The 27,082-nt window shown below is 42.8% G+C and overlaps 1 protein-coding gene across 2 annotated transcripts in view; it reads right to left on the bottom strand.

The window, feature by feature from the left end:
- The window catches only part of slc25a36a (solute carrier family 25 member 36a), a 33,090-nt gene extending 17,976 nt beyond the window's left edge, over positions 1-15,114 (bottom strand). For both annotated transcript variants that reach the window (XR_013937739.1, XM_080543258.1), the window contains exons 1-4: positions 14,794-15,114; positions 7,871-8,032; positions 5,158-5,235; positions 2,288-2,388 (exon numbers count right to left, since the gene is read on the bottom strand). Coding sequence is in view for 1 of the 2 variants with exons in the window: in XM_080543258.1 (XP_080399384.1) it covers positions 2,288-2,388; positions 5,158-5,235; positions 7,871-8,032; positions 14,794-14,834 (382 nt within the window). In the remaining variant the exon portion in view is untranslated. The remainder of the gene's footprint in view (positions 1-2,287; positions 2,389-5,157; positions 5,236-7,870; positions 8,033-14,793) is intronic.
- Between the last annotated feature and the right edge of the window lie 11,968 nt (positions 15,115-27,082).

Consider the following 27,082-nt stretch of genomic DNA (forward strand, 5'->3'; position numbering starts at 1 on the left):
TATGGAATGTTGACACGCAACAGAAATCGCACGCTGTGTGCATTGGCCTTTAGCCCTCCAAAAACAAACACAACTGTTTGACCGTGTTATATCACTGAAGTAAGAAGCGTTAGGCTTAATGGGGCCCTCTTATGAAGTAGACAGTAGAAGAGAGGTCATTCCATGTGAAATCAACCAACAAAAGAGGATTGTTCTGACATTTGGTTCTGTAGTTAGAAAAAGCTATGTAGTCCTGCGACATTATTTTGTAGAAATATTGTTTAAACTCATTAAAGATTAACTAGCTAATTGATTGTTCTAAAATTGGCCATTTTTATTTTCTGAGATTCATATAATGTTCAATAGCAATATCAGTTCTCTCTATGTCTGAAAGATAGTATGAAGCTGCAGCTTGGAGTTTTGTTTATTCATACTATTTAATGTATAGCTGGTGATTCTGGTGAGTAGGTTGTTGCCAGTCCAATGAATGTCATTGAAGTTGTGTCTAATGTCCCATTATACAGTGTGATAATACCAGATTACGTCCACTAGATGGCACTGTCTGTGCCATTAGTTGAATAAAGTGTGAACATATTTGTATTATTCTCAGTGTTCATTCCACATTTTACATTCAAATAATGATGTATACATGTACAGTGAAGATTTAAAGTTAGAACAATGTCACCCAATCACATTTCTTTTTTTGTTTGTTTGTTTGTTTGTTTTTGTCAGTGACAAGGTTAGCATTTCCCTTTATGCAGACTAGAGAAAATCTAAGTGCACGTGTGTTCGTTTACCTTTACAGTGTGTGATGGGGGAGGGCAGTGGACTGCTAAAGGGGGGGGGGGGGGGGGGGGGGCAATGTGTCAGCACTATGCAATCACAGCAGGTTATGATGAGACATGAGAGCTACAAACCAGTGATAAAAACTAGCCATGAGCAAATAGCATCATCATTTTTCATTATTATCAATATCATCATCATCATCATTATCATCACGGTCATCATACCAGTGAAAGGAAATGGGGTGCTACCTGAGGCGTTCGCCCAACTGCCAACTGGTCGGCCGGCGTAGACGCGAGGCGAGGACCTCCCGCACGCAGTGAGGCCCCTACATGTTAGCGCCCTGGGGCCTTCATTACTACACACACAGCAGAGATGGGGCCCGCATGAGGGGCCCACACTTTTAAGTTGTAGCACAAAACTGGTACGTTAAACCATTTAGTGTCGTTCCGCAGCCTCAAAAGAGACAACAAATGGAGAAAAAGGAAAAAGGGGTGGTGGGTGGGGGGGGGGGGGTGGGGAGGAAAGCACAACCTAAGCTTTGAGGACCTTGTGGGGGTTTGTTTTTTTTCTAAAATCACTGGAGTAACCAGTTAGCTAGCAGTATGAAGTTAATAATAATTCATTACATTTATATAGCGCTTTTCCGAGGCTCAAAGACGCTGGTGGTGGGACTCTGCTTTGTTGGACTATATACTGTATATATCATTAAAACGAAGTGAGGCAGTTATGGCTGAGTGGGTCTATTCAGAGTATCAAAGCGCCTGATTGAGTAGTATGTATTATGTATTAGAAGTTCTTACAAAATGTTATCTGTGTGATTTGTGTTCTTCCTAATGTGTGTGTATCTCTTAACAGTTAACAGTCTCTGCATTAACAGAGAGCAGTGACGATGCTACTTTGGAGAACTTACTCCTAACTTTGAAAGAAGACTAATTTGTATTATTAATACAAATTATTAGAATTAATTATAATTAGCCTATTTTTTTAACCACAGACATAAAGTGGGGCTTGCAATAGTTGACAGAGATTGGTTGATCCTGAAAGTCTTCAATTGTGCTTTCGGTCAAACCATCTGTTGTTGATACTCAAAACAGCCACACAGGAAGCTAGAAAAATGTCCACAACAACATAACCCATAGTGGCAATGTTTTAGCATTTTGCCTTAGCATGCCCTGGATTTAAGGCAATGTTATAAAAACGGTATTCTTATCCAAAATAACAACCAAGTCTTTCCCCATAACCACCCCATAGAGGAAAAGAAAATCGAAAATAAATATAAACTCATTTATCAAATGAACAGTTGAAATTTGATCAAATGAATATCTGTGAAATATATTCTAAAACAAACAACCAAAAGGTTACAAAAACATAGCCCCTTGAAGCATCTTAGGTAAAGCGTAAAATAAAATAAAAAGATAGCAAAATGTTCTTGAGTAGACATGATGCAGCTAAAACCTAAGACCTGAAACTAAATTGTTGAGTAGGTGAACAGAAAAATAAAGTTTGGGGGAACGACTGTTACCTGCTAGTCCGGCAGACACCATGTGAACCTGCGTCGAGTCTGGTTCAAACACACCGTTCAGCTTCTCCTTCCCTGTGGAGTAGGCCGCAAAGTATATTGCTCTGTGGATACAGAAGAGGAAAAGGCATACTGTGAGCCAGGGCTATACTAGGGTCCAAGATACTGGGGGCCCACTTCAGAGGCACAATAGAGAGCATCCTGACAGGCTGCATCACTGCCTGGTACAGGAACTTGCACTGCCCTAAACCTCAAAGCGCTGCAAAGGGTAGTGCGGAAAGCCGAGAAGATCAGTGGTTGTGTGCTACTCTCCATACAGGAAATCTACCGTGACCAGTGTGTCAGCAAGGCCCCTTAGCCTAAATCGGAAAATATTCGATCTACTGCCGTCGGGGAACCCAGAGGATGTCGAACAGCTATTTCCCACAAGCAATCAACCCTAGTTAACCCTAACCCTGGTGACCCTAACCCTAGTTAACCCTAACCCTAGTGACCCTAACCCTAGTTAACCCTATCCCTAGTGACCCTAACCCTAGTTAACCCTAACCCTAGTGAAAAGCACGGACATAAGGCAAAAAACTGTGTCCCCCATACCATCCCCACTGCACTAATAATAACTCAACCAAGTCCCACGCTGTCGCATGTCCATCATAGGAACGAACGGACTGTTGTTTACTTTAGAGACGAGTTCTCTCTTGATGTGCTCCGCTTTCGGGACAAGAACGTTTTCGGAATCTGTGAACATGTTTTTAAAAAAGCTCACCTATGCCATCGTTGCTGTTGCTGTTGTAGGATTGTATAGTATAGTAGGCTGTGACGGTTCTTTGCCGGTGTGAACGCCCGATCAGTGACTACTTACGTTTGTTTCCAGTTAGTCTCTACATTTCGTCAACAATTTCAACTACACATTACAAGAAACATCGCATGGTGCATTGGATCAAGGATCATATGGAAGGAGATTAAGTAAGTGACCATCGGAGATAAAATCACAGAACCTGTCAACTATTACTATTTCGGGAGCTGCAGCCAAAGTCAATCACAGAAGCCAGGTAGGCTTACCGGTGTGTGCGCATTAAACTGTGTATTAATGGATGGAATACAGCTGGCATATTCACTGCTGTTTGTCCATTGGGGACGATTAGCTGATTGATTACCGGTTGAGAGTTGGTTTTGGAGTGCTGGCATTATTCTAGTTGGGCAGACTCCTCCCGATGCTGTGTTGTCTCGATGTTGTCAAATAAGGCATTTCCGCTTTGTCTCTTTGGGGGGGGCGGGGGTGAGTGAATGTGTGAGTGAATGTGTGCTGCAGTCAGTTGAACAGCTGATCTCCCAGACAACAACAATCCCCTCATGGGCAACAGGATTCTCAGCACCAGCCTGCTGCAGAGAAGAATCTCTCTCTCACTCCCTCCCTACATTCCTCTCCCCTGCAGCATGTGGATATCCTGTTCTTTCCCCTGCAATGTTGATGAGGCAGACTTTGTGTAACGCCTCTCTCAGTGACTCAGCCAGTCACGAGACAGCCTGCCGCACACTCACACTCACACTCACACTCACACTCACACTCACACTCACACAGTTTAAAGGGGTGTGAAGACAGACAGAGAGAATTAGAAATCAAGAGACAAACAGTGTGATTAACAGAGGGGGGAGAGAGAAAGGCATGAAGCATATACTACTACCACGAAAGCGAACTTATTTGCCGTACAGCACCATCAGGGTTAGGGCTAAATAGCGTCCCTGTCAGCACGTGGCAATGCCGCAATTGCAGTTAGAGAAAATCCAGAAATCCACAAAGTGCAACGCTTGTAGAAAACACTACCGTCAAGCGGCAAGACGGAGACGGCCGCCTCATAATCCTCTATGCAGGAAAAACCCTGCTACTATTCGGCGGTAAACATTCAGTCTTTTCACACATTCGAATGTGCCGAATACCGAATGTGAATTTTTTGCTAATTCGGCCGAATACATTCGGTCGGCCAAACCTTCAGTGCATCCCTAATTGTGATGCTACACAATCAGTCACATGACCTAGTGGAAGGCAGGCTGCTGCTTCCAGCGATGCTGATTAACTGAGACTGGTCCAGAATGCTGTTGCATAACACCCGCCGTGGAGCTCAGCTCGACACTGAACAGTTGCATTCTGGTCTGTGAGGATTTTACTGCTAGGGAATATTAATGCTGGAGATGACAATGAAATGTAATTAAAAATAATGATAATCTCATTGTGTGGGTGGTAGGTAGTGGAACATTTTAATACAGAAAAGAATACTGAAGCAAGCCGGCACAGCCCAAGGTCATAGAATGGCTACAACATAAGAGATGAAATGCACAGAACATTCTCCCAATTTATTATAACTGTGTTATTAAATAGAGTGTGTCACTTCCCCATTGATTGTCTTTTTTTTACACTACTCAAAAACAAGTTATCATCATTCTACCATACATACAAATGTCATTGTCTCCACATTGAGGACTCCACAGAATGTGTGCATAGATGGACAGAAAACATGAACGTAAACTATTCGGTTGTTAAGTCTGGTGTCAAACGTGACGTTTAGCAATTTCCGGGTCCAAACCAGAAATTCCCTGCACCATAATACCAGTGTACTACAGCGGTAGAATGACAGTTCAATCGTTTTTTGGACTCGGATCTATTCATACAACAAGGGACACAGCACTTTCCCATTTTTCCCATATTTGTCAGCCTCTTTGAGCCTCGGAAAAGCGCTATATAAATATAATTAATTATTATTATTACTGAGGCATTTCGAAGACAGCGTCTCAGCCAACTTTGGACCCGGAAACACGTCACGACTTAACAACCCGAATGGTAGGAAAAGGAAAAGTAGCACCGGGAGTGTGGGTCATACCTGGACGGTGCCACGCCCACTAGGTTGGGCCCCAGTCCTCTGAAGAGTGAACGGGGTCCCTCCTTCTCCAGTATCATCCTGCAGAGGGAGAGAGAGGAAGGTGAGGGGGAGAGCTTTAAAATTGATTAAATTAAAATAGTTTACCACCAATCCACACATAATACCCTAGAATTTATTACATTTTAAAATTGGAATACAAAAATACCTCATGTATACGTCATGTACATATGTTTTCAAACCCTTTGCTATGACACTCTTAAGATTTTGTCACACCGCCGAATTCGATTCCATTGTTTTGAATGCATCTCAATGAGACAATGCACACGGCGTGCGATGCGATATTGTCGCACGACAACATTCGATTCTCCATTCACATTAATTCATTCATTGGTGTGAATTGAGAATCGAATGTTGTCGTGCGACAAAATCGCATTGCACGCCGTGTGCATTGTCTCATTGAGATGCATTGGCCTTTAGAATGCTAAAAGAAAGCTAAAATGCTAAAATGTCAACAAATCACTCAATAAGTTGATTTTTTTTATAGGGTCTCTGATTTGCATAGGAATCAATAACATACTGTGTAGATTAGGACACTGTGTTCTAAGTTCAAGCATGCTTATCTCTTGTCAATCAAACCACTAGGTGCTCAATTGGCTAGTTCTGCTGTTAGTAAAGAAATTATTTTGCCTGCAGCCATTATTATAACAACCTGCTCCTGCCTCAACACTGCCACTCCCCTCTCCTTTTGTTTACCTTTGAACATGTGTGACTGAGTTAAGGAACATACTTACTGAAGAGGTCTGAGTATTAGCGCACCTGAGGTATAGGCTTACCATAATTCTAGAGGATTAAAAGCACACCTACGGTATTTTCTTTCAGTGTGTTTCAATGTGTCAGTTTATAACTAATGACTCACCACAACCATGGAATATGCAATGCGATCTAGCACATCTAGACAGCTTGTCTATGAGATAGCCGAGATAAGATTACAGATCTGATTGCACATGGCATGACATTGTCAGATAATTTAATTTTATAGGCAGTTTTATGAGCCGCCATAAATGGTAATGAGGATGAATAAGGTAGCTTGCTAAGCCATCTTTTCTGAATCAATTCAATGCTGCCCCCATTTACCTTTACAATCAGAATTGCATGAACATTCATTGCTTTGAATTCACTTATGCTGTGAGGCCTCTGTCATACAGTAATAGGCAGCATGAGACTTGGGAGTCTTTCCTCATATCTACGCAGGCACCAAGCTTGGCTCGTACACAGGCATACTCTGTTCTAAATGGGATCTGGCCTGTGCAGCATTTGCTACTGACCCACTTTTGTTTTTTCCCTCCCTGTGCAGTATTGTGGTGGTATTGGGTTTCAGAGTGGTTCCCGGGGAAGAAAGGGAGCCACGTCAATATTTCACTGAAAACGGCAATCTTTTGATTTTGATTTGATTTGCCATAGTAACCAGCTAGTGTTCCTGGGGTACACATAAAATACATAGGGCAGTACATCACTTAGCACTAGGGATACCTCGATACCGTTTTTTGCCACCGATACCGATCTACGAGCAAAATCGGCCGATATACTGCCAATACCGATCAAATAATAGCCTAATACTAATAGGCTAATAAAAAAACGAACATTCACTTATCTGCGACTGCTGCACATGCTCAACTCTCCCGGTGCATACTGGGAACTGGAGTCCTAATGTTATAAACACATAACACCACACACACCGCCGCTGTACATTATATGGAATCCCAACCCGGGACCGCCAGTGATTTTCCGCCGTTCACACATGAGCTAAGTGCCCTAAGATGGGAATCTGTTGTGAATGTGTTATGCCTTTCAAACATGTCAATGGCATTCTCGGGTTTTGCACAATCTACTTGAATCACGCATTCAACTGGATGCAGAACTGGATTGTAGTAGACGTGAATTCGAACGAGACAGTTCCAATTCAATTCAATTCAATTCAAACAACTTTATTAGTCCCACAATTCAAACAACTTTATTAGTCCCACTAAGGGGCAATTAATTTAGAGCAGCATGTTCACATAAAAACGCCTCACCACATACCAACAACAACAACAACAAGTGCACCAGGAGCTAAGAAGATCATTGGGTATCGTGGGTACCTTGAAATAATACAATACAATTCAACAATCAATGAATACCATGGATATGCGCTATAACCTACAGTGCATCGCTAGCCTATCCGAGTTTAACAGTCTGGGAAGGGATGAAGGACTTGGAATAGCGGTTTGTTTGACAAACAGGCAAGGCAAAGCGGCGTCCTGATGGCAACAGAGACAATTCACCCGCCAGAACCATGACCTGGAGACGCTATCATGCTTTCTGCCTTCCGGAGGACGGTAGGTCTCTCTGTTTCACTCCCATTATCTTAGAACAGATTTTTATTATAATGCTGTTCAGGCTATTCCTGTCTTGGTAAATACGACACAAGATGACAGGCCTGACAGAGAAGGAGTTACGTTTGCGGAGAAGGTGGATTCTCTGTTGCCCCCGGTTTCACAATAGCCTCAGAGTTCACATCAAATTTATGATGATCATCAAAGATGGTACCCAAGTATTTGTATGACTAAACAATTTCCACATTTCCATTGTGTATGGTGCACTCTGTAGCAACATCTCTGTTCCATCTAAGTGGAACTAGTGGGCCTGAGTGGCCCTTTCGTGATTCTGTACTCACTTGAGGCACTGGAGAGGTCCGGGCGAGGCCATGCGGGTCATGCTGGCCCCATTGACGGTGCTGAGCTGCACCTCCGAAATGTAGAAGACTGAGGACGACTGCAGCCTGGTCTTCACCACCTCAAGAGGACAGGTGAGAATGGCCCCCACTGTGCCCCCACACCTGGAGAGAGAGGGGGAACAGACAGCACATTAGATCAATAATGCAAAACATACAAATAAATTGTACGCTACCTTTATACTAGGGGTTGGTTTTATGGTTAAACCGGGAAAAAATGCTTGTGCAATAAAACATCTATTTTTGCACAGCTTTGAGTATGTGGGTGCTGCTTCTTTTCATTCCATTTGACACTCTTCAACACCTCAGCTAAGTCTGATTACGGATGACCGGTGGTATTCTCACTATTTTGGTAGCGCGTCAGAAAATAGCAAACAAGGCCCTCCTCGTTCTCTCAGCGACTTCACGTTTGTTGCCAGTTAGGCTAGTCGCTACATTTTGGCAACAAAAAAACACATAACTAGAAACAACATCGGATGGCGAATTGGATCAAGGTTCATATGGAAATTGTTAACTAAGAGACTATCGGAGATAAATCATCATGGAACCTGTCAACTATTAGTACTACTTCGGGACCCGCAGCCAAAGCCAATCACAGAAGCCAGGTAGGTGTGTGCATATTAAGTTGTGTATTAATGGATGGAATACAGCTTGCAACTTCATACAATCACTTCAAGACAGAAAACTAATCCCAAAAGGTCTTAATGTCAATAGATCAATGGAAGGTTTGCCCCAATAGATCAATGGAAGGGGGCAAACAATTCCTTTGAAAAGCAGGGCAGGACCGACTCTTCTTGACCTGATATACAGTATTTACACAACAGTTAGTTCCGACCAAGTAATTTGATTGGACAGGAGGCATTCCATGAGTGCTGATATACAGTATAACAGCACTGGGACTTCTAACTATATGTATCACTCCGAAATGACCGTGCAATAGCACAAAGTAGCACAAAGTAGCACAAAGTAGCTAGCCTGCAGACGTTTGTGTTCAGGTTACTAGGCAACAGTCCAGTTGCGGAACTATTTTTTGTTGACGGAGCCAAAATAAATGATTCAATAAACAAACAAATCCTAATCTGTTGTCACTTATTATTGTTAACTAATAAATGGCGCTGTAGAACTGTTGTATAAAAGCAATATCACACTCGAGGTCGTGCTGTTATACTGAATATCGGCACGGCTGTGATTCGGTCGTAGGTACGAGGCCGCAGGCCGCAGCCCTCTCGTGTGATATTGCTTATGTGAGAGCATATAAACAGCCGTGAAACTGGGTCCCTCTTCTAGCAGACGAAGCAGTAGCAGCATCTGGGTCAAGTTAACCCATTATGTGGTTCAGAGAGAACATAAAATCTTCCACTGTAAATACAGACACTAACTGATAACCTGGGACTACCACTCACCCAGGGGACTCTGAACTGGGCTAACTCAACTGTGACAGTGTGCAAATAAAGGCAGCCATTTTGGTTCTAAGGCCTTGACCTTATGACATGGTTTGTGGTTAACAAAAATAACTGCAGGTTTTCGGTTAACCAGGATTCAAAATATATATATGATGATATGATATTGTTGAGCCGCCAATTTCAAATAATGGAGCCCTATGCTTCACTACTACAATGCATTCATGTCAAAAACACTGTGAAATCCCCGGAAGCAACAGTCACAACACAATTAGGCTACTTCATAGTTTCACAAATGTAAGTGGTCGCTGGAATGCGATTTCTTTTCGATACATTATTTGTGCATTTGAGAGACATCTATAGACCGAAAGGAAATCCAAGCAAACATCATATTCACATCAGCAGCACAGCGGCAACTTCAAAGAGACAAAGCGACAATTCCTTATTTGACAGCATCAGACAACACCGCACAGAGAGTCTGCCCAACCAGGATAACGCCAGCACTCCAAAACCAACTCTCAAATGGTAATCAATCAGCCAAACAGCAGTGAATATGCAAACCGTATCCGCTTGTTAAGTCTGACGTCAAAAGTGACGTTTAGCCATTTCCGAGTCCAAATCAGAAATTCTCCGCACCGGAGTACCTGTGAACTACAGCGGTAGAATGACAGTTTAATCGTTTTTTTAGACTCGGATCTATTCATACAACAAGGGACACAGCACTTTCCCGTTTTCTCCATATTGTCAGGGTATTTGAGCCTCGGAAAAGCGCTATATAAATATAATTTATTATTATTATTATTTCGGCATCTCGAAGACAGCGCCTCAGCGAACGTTGGCCCCGGAAATACGTCACGACTTAACAAGCGGATAGCATCCATTAGGCCTAATACACAGCTTAATGCGCACACACAGCAGGTAAGTAGGCCTGTAACAATTCCAAATCTTTCCAAAAGCACAATAACTGAAAATAAATACAAAATAAATACACATCCAGCAAACCGGCTCATCCAAATTTGCGGGTTCTCCCATCTGATTTGACTTGAATCCAAAGTGATCCCATAAAGGTGCAGTCGTGTTCCTGTTCTCAACAAGCTCCATCTCTCTGCCGTGTAGGCTACTGTGTTTGCCGAATCCGGTGAGGACTTTTACCGCCATTGGTGTGTGAATGTGTGTGTGAATGGGTGAATGAGAGGTCGTTGTAAAGTGCTTTGGAGCAGCAAAAAAGGCGCTATATAAGTGCAGTCCATTTACCATTTACCATTTTACAGCTCGAAAGCTGACTTGATGTAGGCTACTGTACTTGATCAACTGTAAATCAATGCGTGCGGGGTGTCCTCTGATAGGATAGCTACTGTTCTATCTCGCTACATGCGCATAGATCCATTGGAAACGTGTTTGATGGATGCAAACAAAAGTAGGACCATGAATATGAACTGAAACATTAAAAAAAAAAGATTATTTGACCGCGGTTAAGAGGTTAAAAACGCGATCACGTAATTTAATCCCCATTAGACGATTATTTCATAATCGTTACAGGCCTACACGTAAGCCTACCTGGCTTGTGATTGGCTTTGGCTGCAGGTCCCAAAGTCGTAATATGTTGACAGGTTCTGTGATTTATCTCCGATAGTCACTTAGTTAATCTCCTTCCATATGATCCTTCATCCAATGCGCCATCCGATGTTATTGCGCAAGCTTTCGTTCTTTCATAGACCTTCTTCAGGCATCACACGCTACCAAAAACTATTCGTATTGCATCCCACAGACCGTAACGGGGTGTAGCGGTCTGCAAGGTACCCCATCACAGTGGGCATGAAAGTTGCATCAAGACTAGTCTATTTAGTCCGTAAAGCTATATCAAGACTAGTCTATTTAGTCCGCAAGGCTATTCTAGGTTTTTTTGCCAGAAAAACAAGCTTCAGTCTTCAGAAGGGCTTGTAACATGTGCTTTTTTTTTTTTTTTAAGGGAGCATGTCGCTTCGCTAACAGTGTTGCCAGGTGGGATTGATTTCCAGCCCACAGTCTAAAAACCACCCAGTGTGATCATAAGTAGCCAATTGGGCGGGAATACGCCCAATCAGGCAACACTGTTCCCTAATTCTCCATTCTGAGGAGAAGCTGTCATGTGACACGTCTTTTTAGACAGTTAATTTATTGCCAAATTACATTGTTTATGTCACTTTCATAGCATCTTCAACCACACACTTTTATAGCGTTTATTATATACAGCATTTTTTTGAGCATGTAGTATTTCTTGGTAAAAACGTTGCTATTTTTAGAAACTGCGGCTTTCGATTTAACCGTAAAACCGTCCAACCTGACTACTACCGCTGTGTTCATATCATTTCCTAGAATGCAATCCCAGAAACAAAATCTGTTGTTTACTCGCTACACGTGAAGCTGGGAATCCACAACAACAAGGCTGCGTTCGTAAATTCGCTCTGGAATCTGATCAGCATTCATGGAACGCCTCTTGTCCAATCAAACTACTTGGTCCCTTTATGACGTCGGACCCAGTGTGCTCTCAGAGCAAATTTACGAACGCGGCCCAAGTGTATCATGGCGAGTAGAGTAGAGTAGAGTAGAGTGCTAGTTATGTTGGCGGCAGAGAAGAACTCGAAATGCCTCCCATGTATGGGAAAACTTTGGCTTCTCTGTCAATTATAACAATGACAGAAGAAGTGAGGTTGATAAAAAGGATACGGTGTGTAGGCCACACATTTGACTCATCACTCTGGTGTGTTGACGGGAGGCACGAAAAAGGTAGCTTGACAACTTCTGATTCACCAGTGATTCACTGCTGCAACCAGGCGCCTCCTCCCTCTCTCCTACTGCATCATTTAAGTTGAATGTGTATTTCAGTATAATATGTAGCCTAATGTTTGAGTGTAGAATATGTAATGTATATATATATATTAGGCCTACCAGTTTTGACATCTTGAATGTTGTTGGGGGGTTTTTCACACAGTAAAAGTGGTGTTTTTACAGAATTCAAGGAAATAGCTGTTTTTATTTATTTTTAAAAATGTTTTGATCTGAAAAATGATCCGATCCGTGAGTTAGGTTATCCGTTACACCCCAAATTGTTACCACCTTATCTCTCAACACAACATGCCTACCAGACCGTGATATAAGTATTTCAAACTAAGTGCATACTATTGGGCAGCACTGGAAAAAAACATAGCTGACTATTAGCAACTACAGCTTTGTAGGTAGAATTCAGTGGAAGTAGTGGATGCATGGTGGTGACTGAGTGTTGACTGGCTGGTGGTGAGTGTTGACTGGCTGCAGCAGGCTACAAATTCCTTTCCTGTAGCCCTCTCTCTCACTCTGACTATATTTACCACTGCCTTTCAAAAGCCCGACCCACATAGAAGCAAGATCGACCTTTGGCCCAGTTTCAGTGAGGCAGCTCCATGCAGCCTATGAGTGTGTGTGTGTGTGTGTGTGTGTGTGTGAGTGTGAGTGTGAGTGTGAGTGTGAGTGTGAGTGTGAGTGTGAGTGTGAGTGTGTGTGTGTGTGTGTGTGTGTGTGTGTGTGTGTGTGTGTGTGTGTGTGTGAGAGAGAGACAGACAGACAGAGACTGAGAGAGAGGAAGCCAACATGGCCTTGAATACTGTTGTGAAGAACATCAAGGGGATTAACTATCATTATTTTCTAAACTATCTTAAGTAACGTTGCTTCCACCTGCTCACCCTGAAATCCCACTCTCTTATTTGTGGTGGTTGAATATAGAAAATAAAAATGTGTCTGGCTAGGTGAGATTAACCTTGTTGAGAGCGATAGGGAAAGGAAGAAACAGCCATCTGGCACTGCAGCTGAATCAATCATCATCTTGCCTTGGAAAAATACATAGTTATCATACAAAGCGAGCAATCTATTCACTCAAGATTTAGCCTAGTAAGACTGTACTAGAATTGTGATTTGTCATGATAAACATTGACATTCTATGAGGCGAATGTGCATGTTGTGCCATTCAACTTCCCCATCAGATGGGGATGCATTCACTGTGTTATCAAAGCAACGCAAATACTGGGATTACACATTGAAAATAGCAACTTGTGAGCTTAGAATGATAAGGTTCTATCTCCGTTTAGGGTAGTTCAGAGATATTGAGCGTCAAAGTTTTTACATTCCATTATGTTTTGTGAGATGGAACCTTTGCATTTTATGAATTACTAACTCAGAAATGTCAACATTTAAAAAAAATAACACCACACAGGCATTAATAAACACCTACTGGATCAGATTATGTAAAAAACTCAATTTTGACAAAAATGGAGCTGGAACCTTATAATTCTAACGTCACCAACTACTACTAGGCCACCTCTTGTAATCTAACCTTGAACATTCTGCAAAAACATTATTACAGTGACACATTATTACAGTGAGCTGCGACACATAGAAAGCTTGCATAGCAATTGACACAGTGCAATCTTCCTCAAAGTCCACTGCCATTGTGTTGGTCATATAGGGTTATATATATATCGTATAACTTAACCAGAATCCTGCATGCATACTATCCTCAAAGGATGCACAAATGTAATAATAGGCTTGCACTGTTGACACACCTAGGCCAAGTTGCATGTATCTACTGTACACACATTGACGGTCAGGTGTCACAAGCTTCCAATCTGAATGAATACAATGTTGCCATCAGTTTGTGGAGGTATGGCTTGTTAATTTCCTACAGGTTTAAAAACGATAACGATATCTAAAATGGACACATTTCCATATGTTGTGTGAAATATGGAACATATGTACATTCATTGACGGTCAGGTGTCACAAGCTTCCGATTAGAATGAATACAATGTTGCCATCGGTTTGTGGAGGTGTAGCTTGTAATTTCCTACAGGTTTAAAGGTTTAAACGATATCTAAAATTGACACATTTTCATATTTTGTGCGAAATCCACGACGGCGATCGAGGAACGCTTTTAGAGGACAACAATGGCTCGTGCGTCATTCTGTCACGGTCATTTATTCTCATTCATAAACTCTGAACGCTACTGTGTCCTATGCAAAACCTACGAACACTGTAGGTTACGAGTAGTGTTCGCAAGAATGTCAAATATACTATGTAATCATAACGTATGGATATGTCGTGACACTGTACGAGCGAGCTGTACGTGAGCCCGGGCAGTTTCGGCTGCCACTTCCATGCACGAAGGCTCCATGCACCAGAGGAAATGCTGCTATCTTTCTACGGCCAAGAGACATTTTACATTTACATTTTTGGCATTTAGCAGACGCCTTATTCCAAAGCGACTTACAATCAATACATTTGAATACTAAGCATGTGAATCAGCAATCCACCATTCGTTGCAGGAAGAGTAATCTAGATCTTTCTACGCCAAGGCAAGAGAGCCCTGGAAAGCACATTTTTGCGAGATAACAGCGCGATGCATGTCTCACTTTTAAACCTTATAATACATTGTCTTAATGTAATCGTAGCCTACTCACCCTCCAGCAAACAGATGAACCAAGGTATCCCTTTGGCTCATTCTTTCGCATTATCCGAACCCAGCACTCCGTGGTCCACTCTGCGGCAACGAGGAAACAGGCTCTGTTTCGATGATATAAATCAGTAAAAAAAAACTGCCTAGCTACTGCTGGAGATTCAGATTACTAACTAGACAATTTAACTAACTAATCTCAGATTCTCCCCCTCCCTCCTTAGCACAGATACTCTCTTCTTCGTGCACCGTGTAGTTATGCAATAAATTAATAAGAATCTACGATAAGAGAACGTGCTGGACGTGTATTCTCAGTTCTAGCTGACAATCGTGAACATGTCCAGGTTGTTGGCCAATGTTTGCATTTTCTCCTCTGCTCGCTGCAGAGAAGGGGGGGGGGGGTTAGGTCATAGTATGTAACTGTATAACGCGATAGGCTGCAAAACAGAGACCGCGATTGGTCAGTTTCCTTGTACGTCACCTTGTACGTCACGTAGTCTCCGCCCGATCACGCATCGTTCACATGATCACGCCCTATTGGCCAATCAGAAAACCGAAACTTGGGCCCAATCCCGATTCACTTGTGTAGCCCTACGGCTCGTTTTCGAGTGCCACACTCGCTTTTGAGCCAAGAAGGCCATCGGAACAGAGCCACAAGCCATTCGGTTGTTAAGTCTGACGTCAAACGTGACGTTTAGCAATTTCCTGGTCCAAACCAGAAATTCCCCACACCAGAGTACCAGTGTACTACAGCGGTAGAATGACAGTTTTTTTAGACTCAGATCTATTCATACAACAAGGGACACAGCACTTTCCCGTATTCCCCATATTGTCAGCGTCTTTGAGCCTCGGAAAAGAGCTATATAAATATAATGAATTATTATTATTACTTACTACATTTCGAAGACAGCGCCTCAGCCAACTTTGGACCCGGAAACACGTCACGACTTAACAACCGAATAGTGGTTGACATCTTCCCCTATGAAATGGGACAACCCTGCCTTCAAGATCCTAATACGTCATCAGTAGTGTCGTAGAAAAGCATTGACCCTAGCGATACATTCACAACTTAAGTTTTACGCTATCAATTATCAAATAAGTCAAAGAATAAAAAAGAACAATGCTTCGTTATCAGACCGTGACAGAATTAACGGTGCTCTGTAGGCTATTAACCTGTGCTCCTACCCTGCCCGTCTGCACTGATATAGGACAACAGTGCAACAACATTGTGGCTGAACTTTAGTTAAATTTTGGGCGTCATATGCCATTAAAGGGGGGAAGTAGACATGTAAAAATGCATGACTATCATGCACAAATCAGCCTTAAAATATGTAACGTTAGATAGATAACGGTTGTTTTGGTTTAATAAGTGCCGCTATACAGTTCAACGGGGGGGCATGCAACATGAATTATGTCAAAATGCAGCACTATCATGCACAGATCACCCTTAAAACTTGTAACGTTAGATATATAACGTTAGACAGGGAGCGCAGATTTATTTTTATGGCGTTCCGAAATCTGATGTGACAGGAACGCTGGCTGTCCACGGCATTGGTCAACTACATGCTCAAATCCAGTCTCCCACTCACTGCTCTCCATCAAAAATGGAATCCAAACGAAGCCGTGGATAGCCCTCTCCCTTCCCCCTAGCCCTCGGTGAAAAATGAATTGGGTCACCCCTACCCTAAACGTGAACGCGCAAAACAAAGCCGTAGGGGTGAAAACGGAGCAGTAGGGGTGAATTGGGATTGGCCCTTGAACACCCACACACACCTCTTTGATCTCATTGTTGATTTGCTTTAATCTGTTTTCAAATAATTAATTAATTAATTATCCCCTTGTTATAAGCTTATTGTAGGAGCTGTCACCAGAGCTGTTGTCACACCCTGTCCCTGATATATGGGATTTCATATTATGCATGTACAGTATATGAAACGATGAATGGTAAAATCAACAAACCAGACAGAATAAATGAGAAATATGAGTAACACTTGAATGAATGAATGAATGGTCTTTATTGTCATTGATATAGTACAGGTACCAAACAACGAAATTTGGGAGGGGGGGCTCCCCTGGTGCTAGGAAAAAAAAACTAAAAACAAGAAGGGAAAAGAGCTGGTTTACATAAATAAAGGCTATGTACACTATCCACTATACTATACTATACAAATAAAACACTGTGCTGTACTCTATGCTATGCTATACCTATTCTAACATTTCCTATCTCTGAACCTTATGTACCCGAGGGTTGTCATATTGCACATAGTGTTATTGCACATTCATTTAAAGTGTCGCAGTTTGCAGGTTTGAAATGTTCACAGTTGTGTTTCAGTATTGCACTTGATTTCAATCTAGTAGCTGCCATCAAATTGTCTAGATTGTCCAGGGCCTAGAACCTAGGTCTTTGCTGTGTTCAGGGCCTGGATGGCCCTGGGGTAGAAGCTGAGCTTCAGTCTGTTTGTCCTTGCGAACATGGTCCTGAACCGCCTGTCCGAGGGCAGCCGAGCAAAGTGTTCGTACCCAGGGTGGGATGGGTCTCTGGAGATCTTGGAGGCCTTCCTGAGGCAGCGTGTGTTGTACAGCTCTTCCAGAGAGGGGAGGGGGGCGCCGGTGATCTTCTGGGCCGATCTCACGACTCTCTGTAGCGCATTCCTCTCTGCGGCTGTGCAGCTGGAGAACCACACGCAGATGCAGTAGGTGAGGATGCTCTCCACTGCGCAGCGGTAGAAGGTCACAAGCATCTCCTGTCCGATGTGGTCTTTCCTGAGGACTCGTACTTGGACTTGTCCAGGTAGGAGAATTGGGTCATGATAGCAGATGCGTGCTGCAAGAACTCAGCTGACTGGTAAGGATGTGGGAAAAGACTGAAGTCCTTGTAAGAGGACCCACCCAGATCAGCTGAGAAGGATTGTAACGTCCATTATGCGAAAATCGTGGTTGGCTGATTTAATAACTCAGAAGAATGAATGCGTCTCTTGGTCTTGTAATTGGAGGCACAATTTGTCAAGTTGAAGTCATGTGCATAGTTTAAGGTTATTTATTGTCCTCCTGGCAGAATACTAAAATGAGATTGGCATACGGAAGTTCCCGTGATGTATATCTATTGCTATATCGTGAGCTTAGAATTATACGGTTCTATCTCCGTTTAGGGCAGTTCAGAGATATTGAGCGTCAAAGTTTTTACATTCCATTATGTTTTGTGAGATGGGACCTTTGTATTTTATGAATTACTAACTCAAAAATGTCAACGTTTTAAAAAATAACACCACACAAGCATTAATAAACACCTAATGGATCAGATTATGTAAAAAAACGACATTTTGACAAAAATGGAGATAGAACCTTATAATTCTAACGTCACAATATGTAAAAATAAGTATTTAACCCCTGCTGATTTTGTGAGTTTACCCCCTTACAAAGAAATGAACAGTCTATCATTTTGTGAGTGAGTGACAGAATAAAAAAAAATCCCAGAAAATCACATTATTTGTGTTTTATTTAGTAAAATAAGTATTTCACCCCCTAGCAAAACATGACTCAGTACTTGGTGGAGAAACCCTTGTTGGCAAGCACAGCAGTCAGACGTTTCTTATAGTTGGTCACCAAGTTTGCGCATTTTGGCCCACTTCTCTTTGCAGAACCTCTCCTAATCCTTAAGGTTTGGAGGTTGTCGCTTGGCAGCTCAAAGCTTCAGCTCCCTCCACAGATTTTGTATGGGATTAAGGTCCGGACACTGACTAGGCCACTCCATGACCTTAATGTACTTCTTCTTGAGCCACTCCTTTGTTGCCTTAGCCGTATGTTTTGCGTCATTGTCATGCTGGAACACCCATCCACGACCCATTTTCAGTGTCCTGGCTGAGGGAAGGAGGTTCTCACCCAAGATTTCACGGTACATGGCCCCGTTCATCCTCCCCTCGATGCGGTGAAGTCGTCCTGTCCCCTTAGCAGAGAAACAGCCCCAAAGCTGTAATGTTTCCACCGCCATGCTTGACGGTGGGGATGGTGTTCTAGGGGTCAAAGTCAGTATTCTTCCTCCTCCAAACACGGCTAGTCGAGTTGATGCCAAAGAGCTTGATTTTGGTCGCGCAGCACTTTCTCTCCCAAGCCTCCTCTGAATCATCCAGGCGCTCATTGGCAAACTTCAGACAGGCCTTTTTCAGCAGGGGGACCTTGCAGGCGCTGCAGGATTTCAATCCATTACGGCGTAGTGTGTTACCATGGTTACCAATGGTCATCTTGATGACTGTGGTCCCAGCTGCCTTGAGATCATTAACAAGCTCCTCCTGTGTAGTTCTGGGTTGATCCCTCACCTTTCTCATGATCAACCTCACCCCACCAGATGAGACCTTGCGTGGAGCCCCAGACCGAGGGAGATTGATGGCCAATTGCACCAACAGTATTCGATTAAAGGATCATGATTTCAAAGTGTATTATGTAAGTCACCTTATCATTAGGACAAGAGGACAAATATGGATGAAATAGAATTGTATCATTTACTTTCCACTACATCTTAGTATATTGGTCTCATACTGTCAAACAGTTTAAGAGAATCACAAGATAGCAGCAATGGGATTATGCTGTGATTCAAAGCACATCGTAGTGCATTATAGTTATGTAACAATCTTTGCAGTAGGAACACAAGAGCATGTGCAAACAATTGTGTGTGAGTGAGTGTGTGTGTGTGTGTGTGTGTGTGTGTGTGTGTGTGTGTGTGTGTGGTTGGCTGTGGCTGTGTCATGTCCGAATATCTACACCAACATGAAGTCACAGGGTCATGTTTACACTTGGTTTACAGTTGTGTGACCTTCCCTTCCAAGAGTGAGAGCGCTCAAATAAATCAATTGCTCACAAGGACATTTTGACACAATTAATCATTGATAACGAATCATAAAAATACAACCGAAGTCAAAGCGACCTAATGGAAATAAACACTTTAAAGGGGCAATCTGGGATTCAAACAACAAAGTGGTAAACGGCGGAGGGATTGCTCAAAATGTTTACAAAGAATGGAGTAAAACAAGCTTATATTTTGGGTTCTGACGAGTAGTTAACTAAGCTCATGAGGCATTTCTAAGTTGTATTCTTCAAGAATCAATGGCTATATATGATTAATTTAAAAGTCCAAAGACGGTTGGGTCTTTACTTGTTGAGACAGTCCATTAAGTTCTCTAGTATACAATTAGACAAACACCTGTCCGTCAATTGGCAAGCCTATGTTTTTATGAAGTGGTTTAAATCACTGGTTTAAAATTCTGGTTTAAAATTCTGCTAATAGTTTATAAATCTCTCAACGGGTCAGGCCCACATTACATCTCTGAATTGCTTCTTCACTATGAACCCTCCAGATCTCTTAGGTCATCAGGGACTGGTCTGCTAATTGTTCCTAGGACCAAAACAAAACATGGTGAAGCCGCGTTCTCCCACTATGCCTCCCATAGCTGGAATAAACTCCCGGAAGACATTAGATCAGCCCCTACTTTGCCCATTTTCAAATCCAAACTACTGAGTTGATTGAAGGCATGAGTGGAAGTGTTATAATGGAGTCTTATAAATGTTCTATTTTAATTGTTAATGTGTGTTTTTTGTGCTATACACTGCTTTGCTGCTTGTCTTTCAAATATATATATATTTTTTTGTAAAGCACCTTGAATTGCCTTTGTGTATGAAGGGTGCTATATAAATAAATGTCACTTCACTTCAAATTTCACTGCAGAATCAACGTCTCCGTGTCCGCCGTTGGTCTCTGGGGGAAGTTTCTACACTGACAGATAAGTAAACTATTGAAGATCAGCTGTACGCATGACAGAAAATTAGGTGCATGTCAAAGTCCGCTAACACGCATCTCATGATATCCTTACACACACACACACACACACACACACACACACACACACACACACACACACACACATGCAGAGGGTTCGTGGTCAAGTCCCATGACTCCCATTGGACTCTGATCCGAGATGATGACAACTACCTGTAATTAGAAACACGTTTCAGAGTGTCTTATGATCCTAGATTTGTACCTCTATTAGCCAATGGGAAGATTCCGCACAATCAGTAAGCATGATATCTGTTACAACCGACTTGCATTTGTGTGTTGATTAACAAAGTACGGATAGCCTTTGATGTTATGTTTATGATCATTCTCATTCTCAATACTTTTTTTCAAGGCCAAGGCCTCCACCTGCTCCCTGGACCTGCCAACAGGGCTGGTCAAGGACTGCCTACCCACCTCCCACCTCCAGCCCCAGTCAATCAAGGTGTGCCTCAAGGCTCTGTGCTTGGACCCCTCCTCTTCACCATCGACATGCTCCCCCTCGGCCAGATCAATCCGCCGTCACAGACTCAACTTCCACTGCTACGCTGATCTGATGATACCCAAATCTATCTCAGTACTTCATCCTGTCAGCTCCCCCCCCAGTCTCTTGTCAACTGCCTGCATGAAATAAAAACTTGGATGTGTCATCCATGTAACTGACCAGAGCACCGAGAGGGAGGGACGGAATGCTACCCCCCAGAGCCGGAGCCAGAGTCCGAAGCCAGAGTCCCCAAGTGGCTCTCTCCCGTCCTGGTAGCGTCCGGCGTAGACGTAGCTCTCCCCCTCCTGCGGCATTCCTCCCTTTATGATGCGGGACAGCTGCGCGAACAGCCAGTATCTCCCATTAAAACGGCTCTGCCTAGGGGTCTGTGGGCGCTCTCCGAGGTCCTGGACACCCGGCTTATGAGTGACAGTGAGAGGGATGTCACAAAACAAATACCATCAAACAAAAGCTGTTTGACTTCCGGTGATGTCATGTTGAAGGCAACAGCCTAGGATTTAAGCTCTGTCCGTTTAATTATTAATCTCCTAACAAAACTAGTAGGAACAGGCCAATTTAAAATGGCGTCATCCAACAGAAGCAAAGGCTTGAGTATATACAAGAGAATTCAAAGTTGAAGCAACAAATTCAGACTCCTGTAAGTGATGGGGCTAATGCTAGCACACGCCACGCAGAATCCAAAATATGCTATGGGCAGAAAATCAAGAAGGACACAACCAGACCAAACTATCGCTGACAAACCTGGAATCATCAATGCAAGAATTGAAATCTGAAATGACAAAAAAGAACCACGGAGGCCGAAGGCCATATCAGTACTGCAGAAGACAACAGGAGGAGATATGAAAGAGCATTCGGTATCTGCTGCGCTGAGAGATGGACCTGACAACCAGATGTGAAGACCTACAGATTCAGATTCAGATTCAGATAACGTTTATTGCCATTATGCTTGACACATATAGGAATTTGCTTTAGCGTTACAGTAGGTGCGTTTATGCTTTTTTCACATGTATACATGAACAAAAACAAATGCAAAAAAACAGGACAACACAGGACAGACAACAGTGCATTGGATAGTGCTATATATATATATAAAGTGCAGTGTAGAGTTTTTCAAAGGGTCCAGTGCATATTCAGTCCTGAGCAGACTTGGGGGTGGGGGGGAGGTGGAAGCCAGAGTCATTTAGCAGCCTGGCGGCTGAGGGGAAAAAATGAGCATGTGGCCTTTACTGTTTTAGGCAGCCGCAACCTTCTTCCAGAGGGAAGCAGGGTGAGGAGGCCGTGGGAGGGGTCGGCCATGGTCTTCCTTTGCCCTCCTCAGAGCCCTGGTGTCGTGCAGGGAGTTGAGGGAGGGCAAGGGACAGCTGATCACCCTCTCCACTGAACGTATAACCCTCTGCAACTTGGCCTTGTACTTGGCCGTTGCAGCAGGGAACCAGGTGATGATGGAGTGGGTGAGGATCAGGTCAAGACGCAATAACCTGAGAATCTACCGAGTGCTTGAAGGGAGTGAAGGAAGAGATGTGAAAGTATTTGTGAAGTATTTGCTGATTCAAGCAGTTTTCAACCGATGCCTGAGGTTAATTTGCAAATAGAGAGAGCTCACCTACTGTATAACACCTCTAACAACCAAGGCAAGAAACCCAACTGTCACTCCGAGGTCCCTAATTGTTAGGTCTGTGGATACGTACTGTTACTCAGTGAAAGATGCAAATCTTAGACAAGCTTGGAGCCAAAAACAGATCCTCTACAAAGCAGAACCGATATATTTTGATCATGATTACCCCAGAGTTACAAAAGAAGAGAGGGCAGGTTTGAGAGGGCCATTCCGAACACAGCCTTTAACTTTATCATACCCTTTGCTGGAAGTCTGTTTGAGAAACTGCTGACAACTAACATGGATAAGTCAAAGTATTTGCCACCTAGTGGCGTATTTTGGAAAAGGAAGCTTTATCTCTGCAGTCTTTTCCTTCTTGCGATGTTACCTTTTTCTTTTGACAATACTGCCATATTTGGCGAACATAAATAATATTAAAAACGCAATTTTCTTATTGTTTTGTTATTGAACAAAGCACATTTCTGACCTGCACCAGATTAGATTAGATTTATTGTTCCCAGGGGGAAATTCATTTTCACACCACTGTACAGTATATATAAGGGGTGCACATAACTTTTTGGGGCCAGTGCTCAGAGGAGCACCTAGGGATGCTGCTTGGTGCTCCCCGAGCTCGCGAGTCACGACCCGTCCCACAGGATGGATAAAAAAGGGATACATGGATAACTTATATTAGCAAAACGACATTTATTCATAAATAAAGATGAACGAACAAATGATTGTGTGCAAAACAAAAGAAACAAACGCAAAATCAAATGACTGCTCTTTAAGCATGAAAGTCTGTCAGACTCCTTTAAACACAATGAAATCAACTGACATCTCTTTAAGCACTAACTGAATGTCTGTTCTTTAAACACAATGAAATCAACTGACATCTCTTTAAGCACTGCTCTGTTCTGTAAACACTGAAATCAACTTTTCAACAAAAAGTTACAGCCTAAGCATTTATTTATGCTACAAGCTTAATCATCATCATCACTGCTCTCTTGACTGCTGTAAGTTATCACTGTCCTCATTATTTTGATTGTGCAACAAAGTCTTATTTTTTTTCTCTAATAGAATTCCCAACCATATTCCCTGGGTCAGGGGTCTAGGTGTGATAATGAAGCTGTAAAATAAACGTCTGAACGTTTGAAAGCTTCAGAGAAAAGAAACGTGAAGTTCCTTGGTGTTGTTTTTCCTTTTAGCGACGAGTCGTTCGGGACTGAATTGTCACGTGTCGGCGTGATAACCGTGCGATACGCGATACGCGGAATGAAAGTACAAGTTACGATACTTTCCGAATGTTTTCGTGAGGGGAGTCGCCGTGGTCGTTGTGATGGCGTTAAGGCGCTTGCAGTGATGCAGCAGTCAGCAGTCAGCAGGTGGATTTTGAGGAAGTAAATTCCTCTCCCAGCGCTCCCAGCTGTTGGTGCGCAAGAGCGCGTTCATGCCGCTGATCTTCCGCGCAGCATGCATTTTGGCGACGCATGCGCACTGGCGCACCAGTTATGTGCACCCCTGGTTACTAACACTGTATAACACAGACCACAACAGACAGTACTACACATGACAGATACACAAGTACACACACTCAGCGCGGTCTATTATTTGAGGCAACAATGGCTGCGGGGATCAGGCTTTTGCCAAAGCTAGCCCTTTTGCACCTTAGTGTTCTGTACCTACGCCTGGATGGCAGTGGGGCGAGGTACAGATTGAGTGGGGGGTGTGGGTGATGTCCTGTTCTATTGTGGTTGCGATGCGTGAGATGGCCCTGTTGTTTAGTGCTGTGAGGTTGGGTGTGGGGAGTCCAATTATCCTGGCAGCAGTGTTGGTGATGCGTGTGAGTTTGGCCCGGTTGACTGTGAGCATGTTGAAGAAGCAGGAGGAACAGGACATGATCGGCTGGATGATGCTCTGGTACAGTAGTAGGAGAAGAGGGGGGAAACATACAGTCTTTTAAGTTGGCTGATGACGGATAATCTTTGTTGGCTCCTTTTAAAGATGTCGGTGGTGTGTTGGTTGAAACTAAGTTTATTATCCAGTGTAATTCCGAGGTATTTAAAACTGTCGACCATTTCAACTGCTTGGGTGTAGATGATAATGGGGCACTGTGGTGTGGGGGGACCAATGATGATTTCTTTTGTTTAACTCACATTGAGGTGGAGATGGTAGTTTTTCCAGGCACTTCATAATTATGGAGGTGAGAGCAACGGGACAGTGATGGTTGGGTTCTTTGGACCAGGGGTTTTTGGGGTACTGGGATGATGGTGGCAGTTTTCCAGAGGGTGGGTATTGTGGACGTGTGGTAGGTAGGATTCACAGAAGAGTGAGTGGAGAATGGGCGCGAGTTCCCAGGGCACAGGACCTCAGCACCTTAGCTGGGATGCCGTCAGGCCCTGGGGCTTTGCCTAACTTACACCTGGCTAAACTGACGCTGTACCCCCCTCCTCTGAAAAGGGGTCCGGTTCTGCAGGGTCTAGTGGGAGGGAGATTTCTCAGCAATTCCTCACTTACTAACTGCCGAGAAATCATCATGTGAGTCAAAGTGGGTGTAAAAGGTCAAGTGTTCAATTCTGCTGCAAAGGATTGTGGGTTGTTTATTAATGCACTGGCCGGTGTAGGTACAGGATTTTCCCACCCTACCAGAGTTTCCCACTTTTCCGGTTCCGGTCATAGGTTCTGCCCTTTGGATTTGGGTTCACATCACACAGTTAGAATTTTCACTTTTTGGAATGCCCGTTGGCCTTCCTGCTCTATTTTGAAAAATCACAAAATCAAAAATCATCAATGGACTGTTTTCTTTTCTGTCCACAATGCGTCGCCTGAGATTCTAACGGTCACGTGACCACGACCACAGCGCACAGCTGAGAGATGTTGAGATAGAAACGTACATACTGAAACAGCACTGTTGTATCTGCCAGGAGAGAAAGGGATTTACAAGGGATTTACAATTTACAAGGGATTTATACCAAAACAATCAGTTATCCAGACAGCCATGGAGCAAACACACACAGCTGCTTTCTTCCATCGGATTCTTCTGTCCTAAACATCGTCGTGTTTTAGTTGGATGTCAATGTCATCTGTAAGCAGCTAGCTAGCTAAACCAAGCCAGGGCCAGGTGAGTGAGATATAATATAATATATGATCTTCTTATTTAGGCAGCTATATCGGACATTAATGTGTGTTTATGTACATCCACGCTGTTGTGCAAAAACAAAACGAATGCAAGCTGACTTGGACCAGGGTGGTGTTCCATCAACGTCGCTAAAGGAAAAAGCTAGGCTTATTTCGATAAGTCTCGCGAGACTCTTAATAAGATCCAGGCATATCTTGATAGATCTCGCGAGACTTGTCAAAATAAGCCTAGATTTTCCTTTAGCAACGTTGATGGAATACCCCCCAGGGTTCAGCATTAGTTAGCTTGGTTGCTAAAACTGCCTGTTTATCTGTCTCTTTACAGTAGATAGTCGTAACTGGATGATCGAAATCATAATCATTAGTAATGTAATAATCAACAATATTGTTGAAATGTTATTAGCCAGCATTGTACCTCGCTAGGCAACCACTGAGCTGTATGTGTCTAGTATCTGTTGTGTATCCGATGAATTAGCAAAAATATCCGTTCAACGTTAGAATTATAAGGTTCTATCTCCATTTTGGGTCAAAATTGAGTAAAAAAAAAAAAAACATAATCTGATCCATTAGGTGTTTATTAATGCCTGTGTGGTGTTATTTTTTTAAATGTTGACATTTTTTAGTAAGTAATTCATAAAATAACAAAGGTTCCATCTCACAAAACATAATCAATGGAATGTAAAAACTTTGACGCTCAATATCTCTGAACTGCCCTAAACGGAGATAGAACCTTATCATTCTAAACGGAGATAGAACCTTATCATTCTAAACGGAGATAGAACCTTATCATTCTAAGATAGAACCTTATCATTCTAAGCTCACGACTTGTATTTAGATGTGGGTGACATGCTATGGCTGTATTATGACTTGTCGTTGGTATTGCTTGTGATGGTAGTATGGTAGTATAATAACGTTAACCTAATGTCATGAAATAATTCTAACAAGAATTATGTTCGAAACAATCCATGTCATGTATTGTTGTTGAGACATACGTGTCTTTTGTTACAATTTCAGTATATCACACTAACTAGCCATTACCAGCTCATGATTACCAGTTCATACATTCGCTCAGAGCGCACGCTGGGTTCAACGTCTTATAGGGACCAAGTCATTTGATTAGACAAGAGGCATTCCATGAGTGCTGATTAGATTTCCAGAGCGAATTATTTACAAACACAGCCTAAATAAGTCAATAACAATATAGCCTAACAATGCCACACACTAACCTTTTCCTATTGTCA

Source organism: Nansenia antarctica (assembly GCF_963989245.1).
Source record: "Nansenia antarctica genome assembly, chromosome: 12".
Classification (NCBI taxonomy): domain Eukaryota; kingdom Metazoa; phylum Chordata; class Actinopteri; order Argentiniformes; family Microstomatidae; genus Nansenia; species Nansenia antarctica.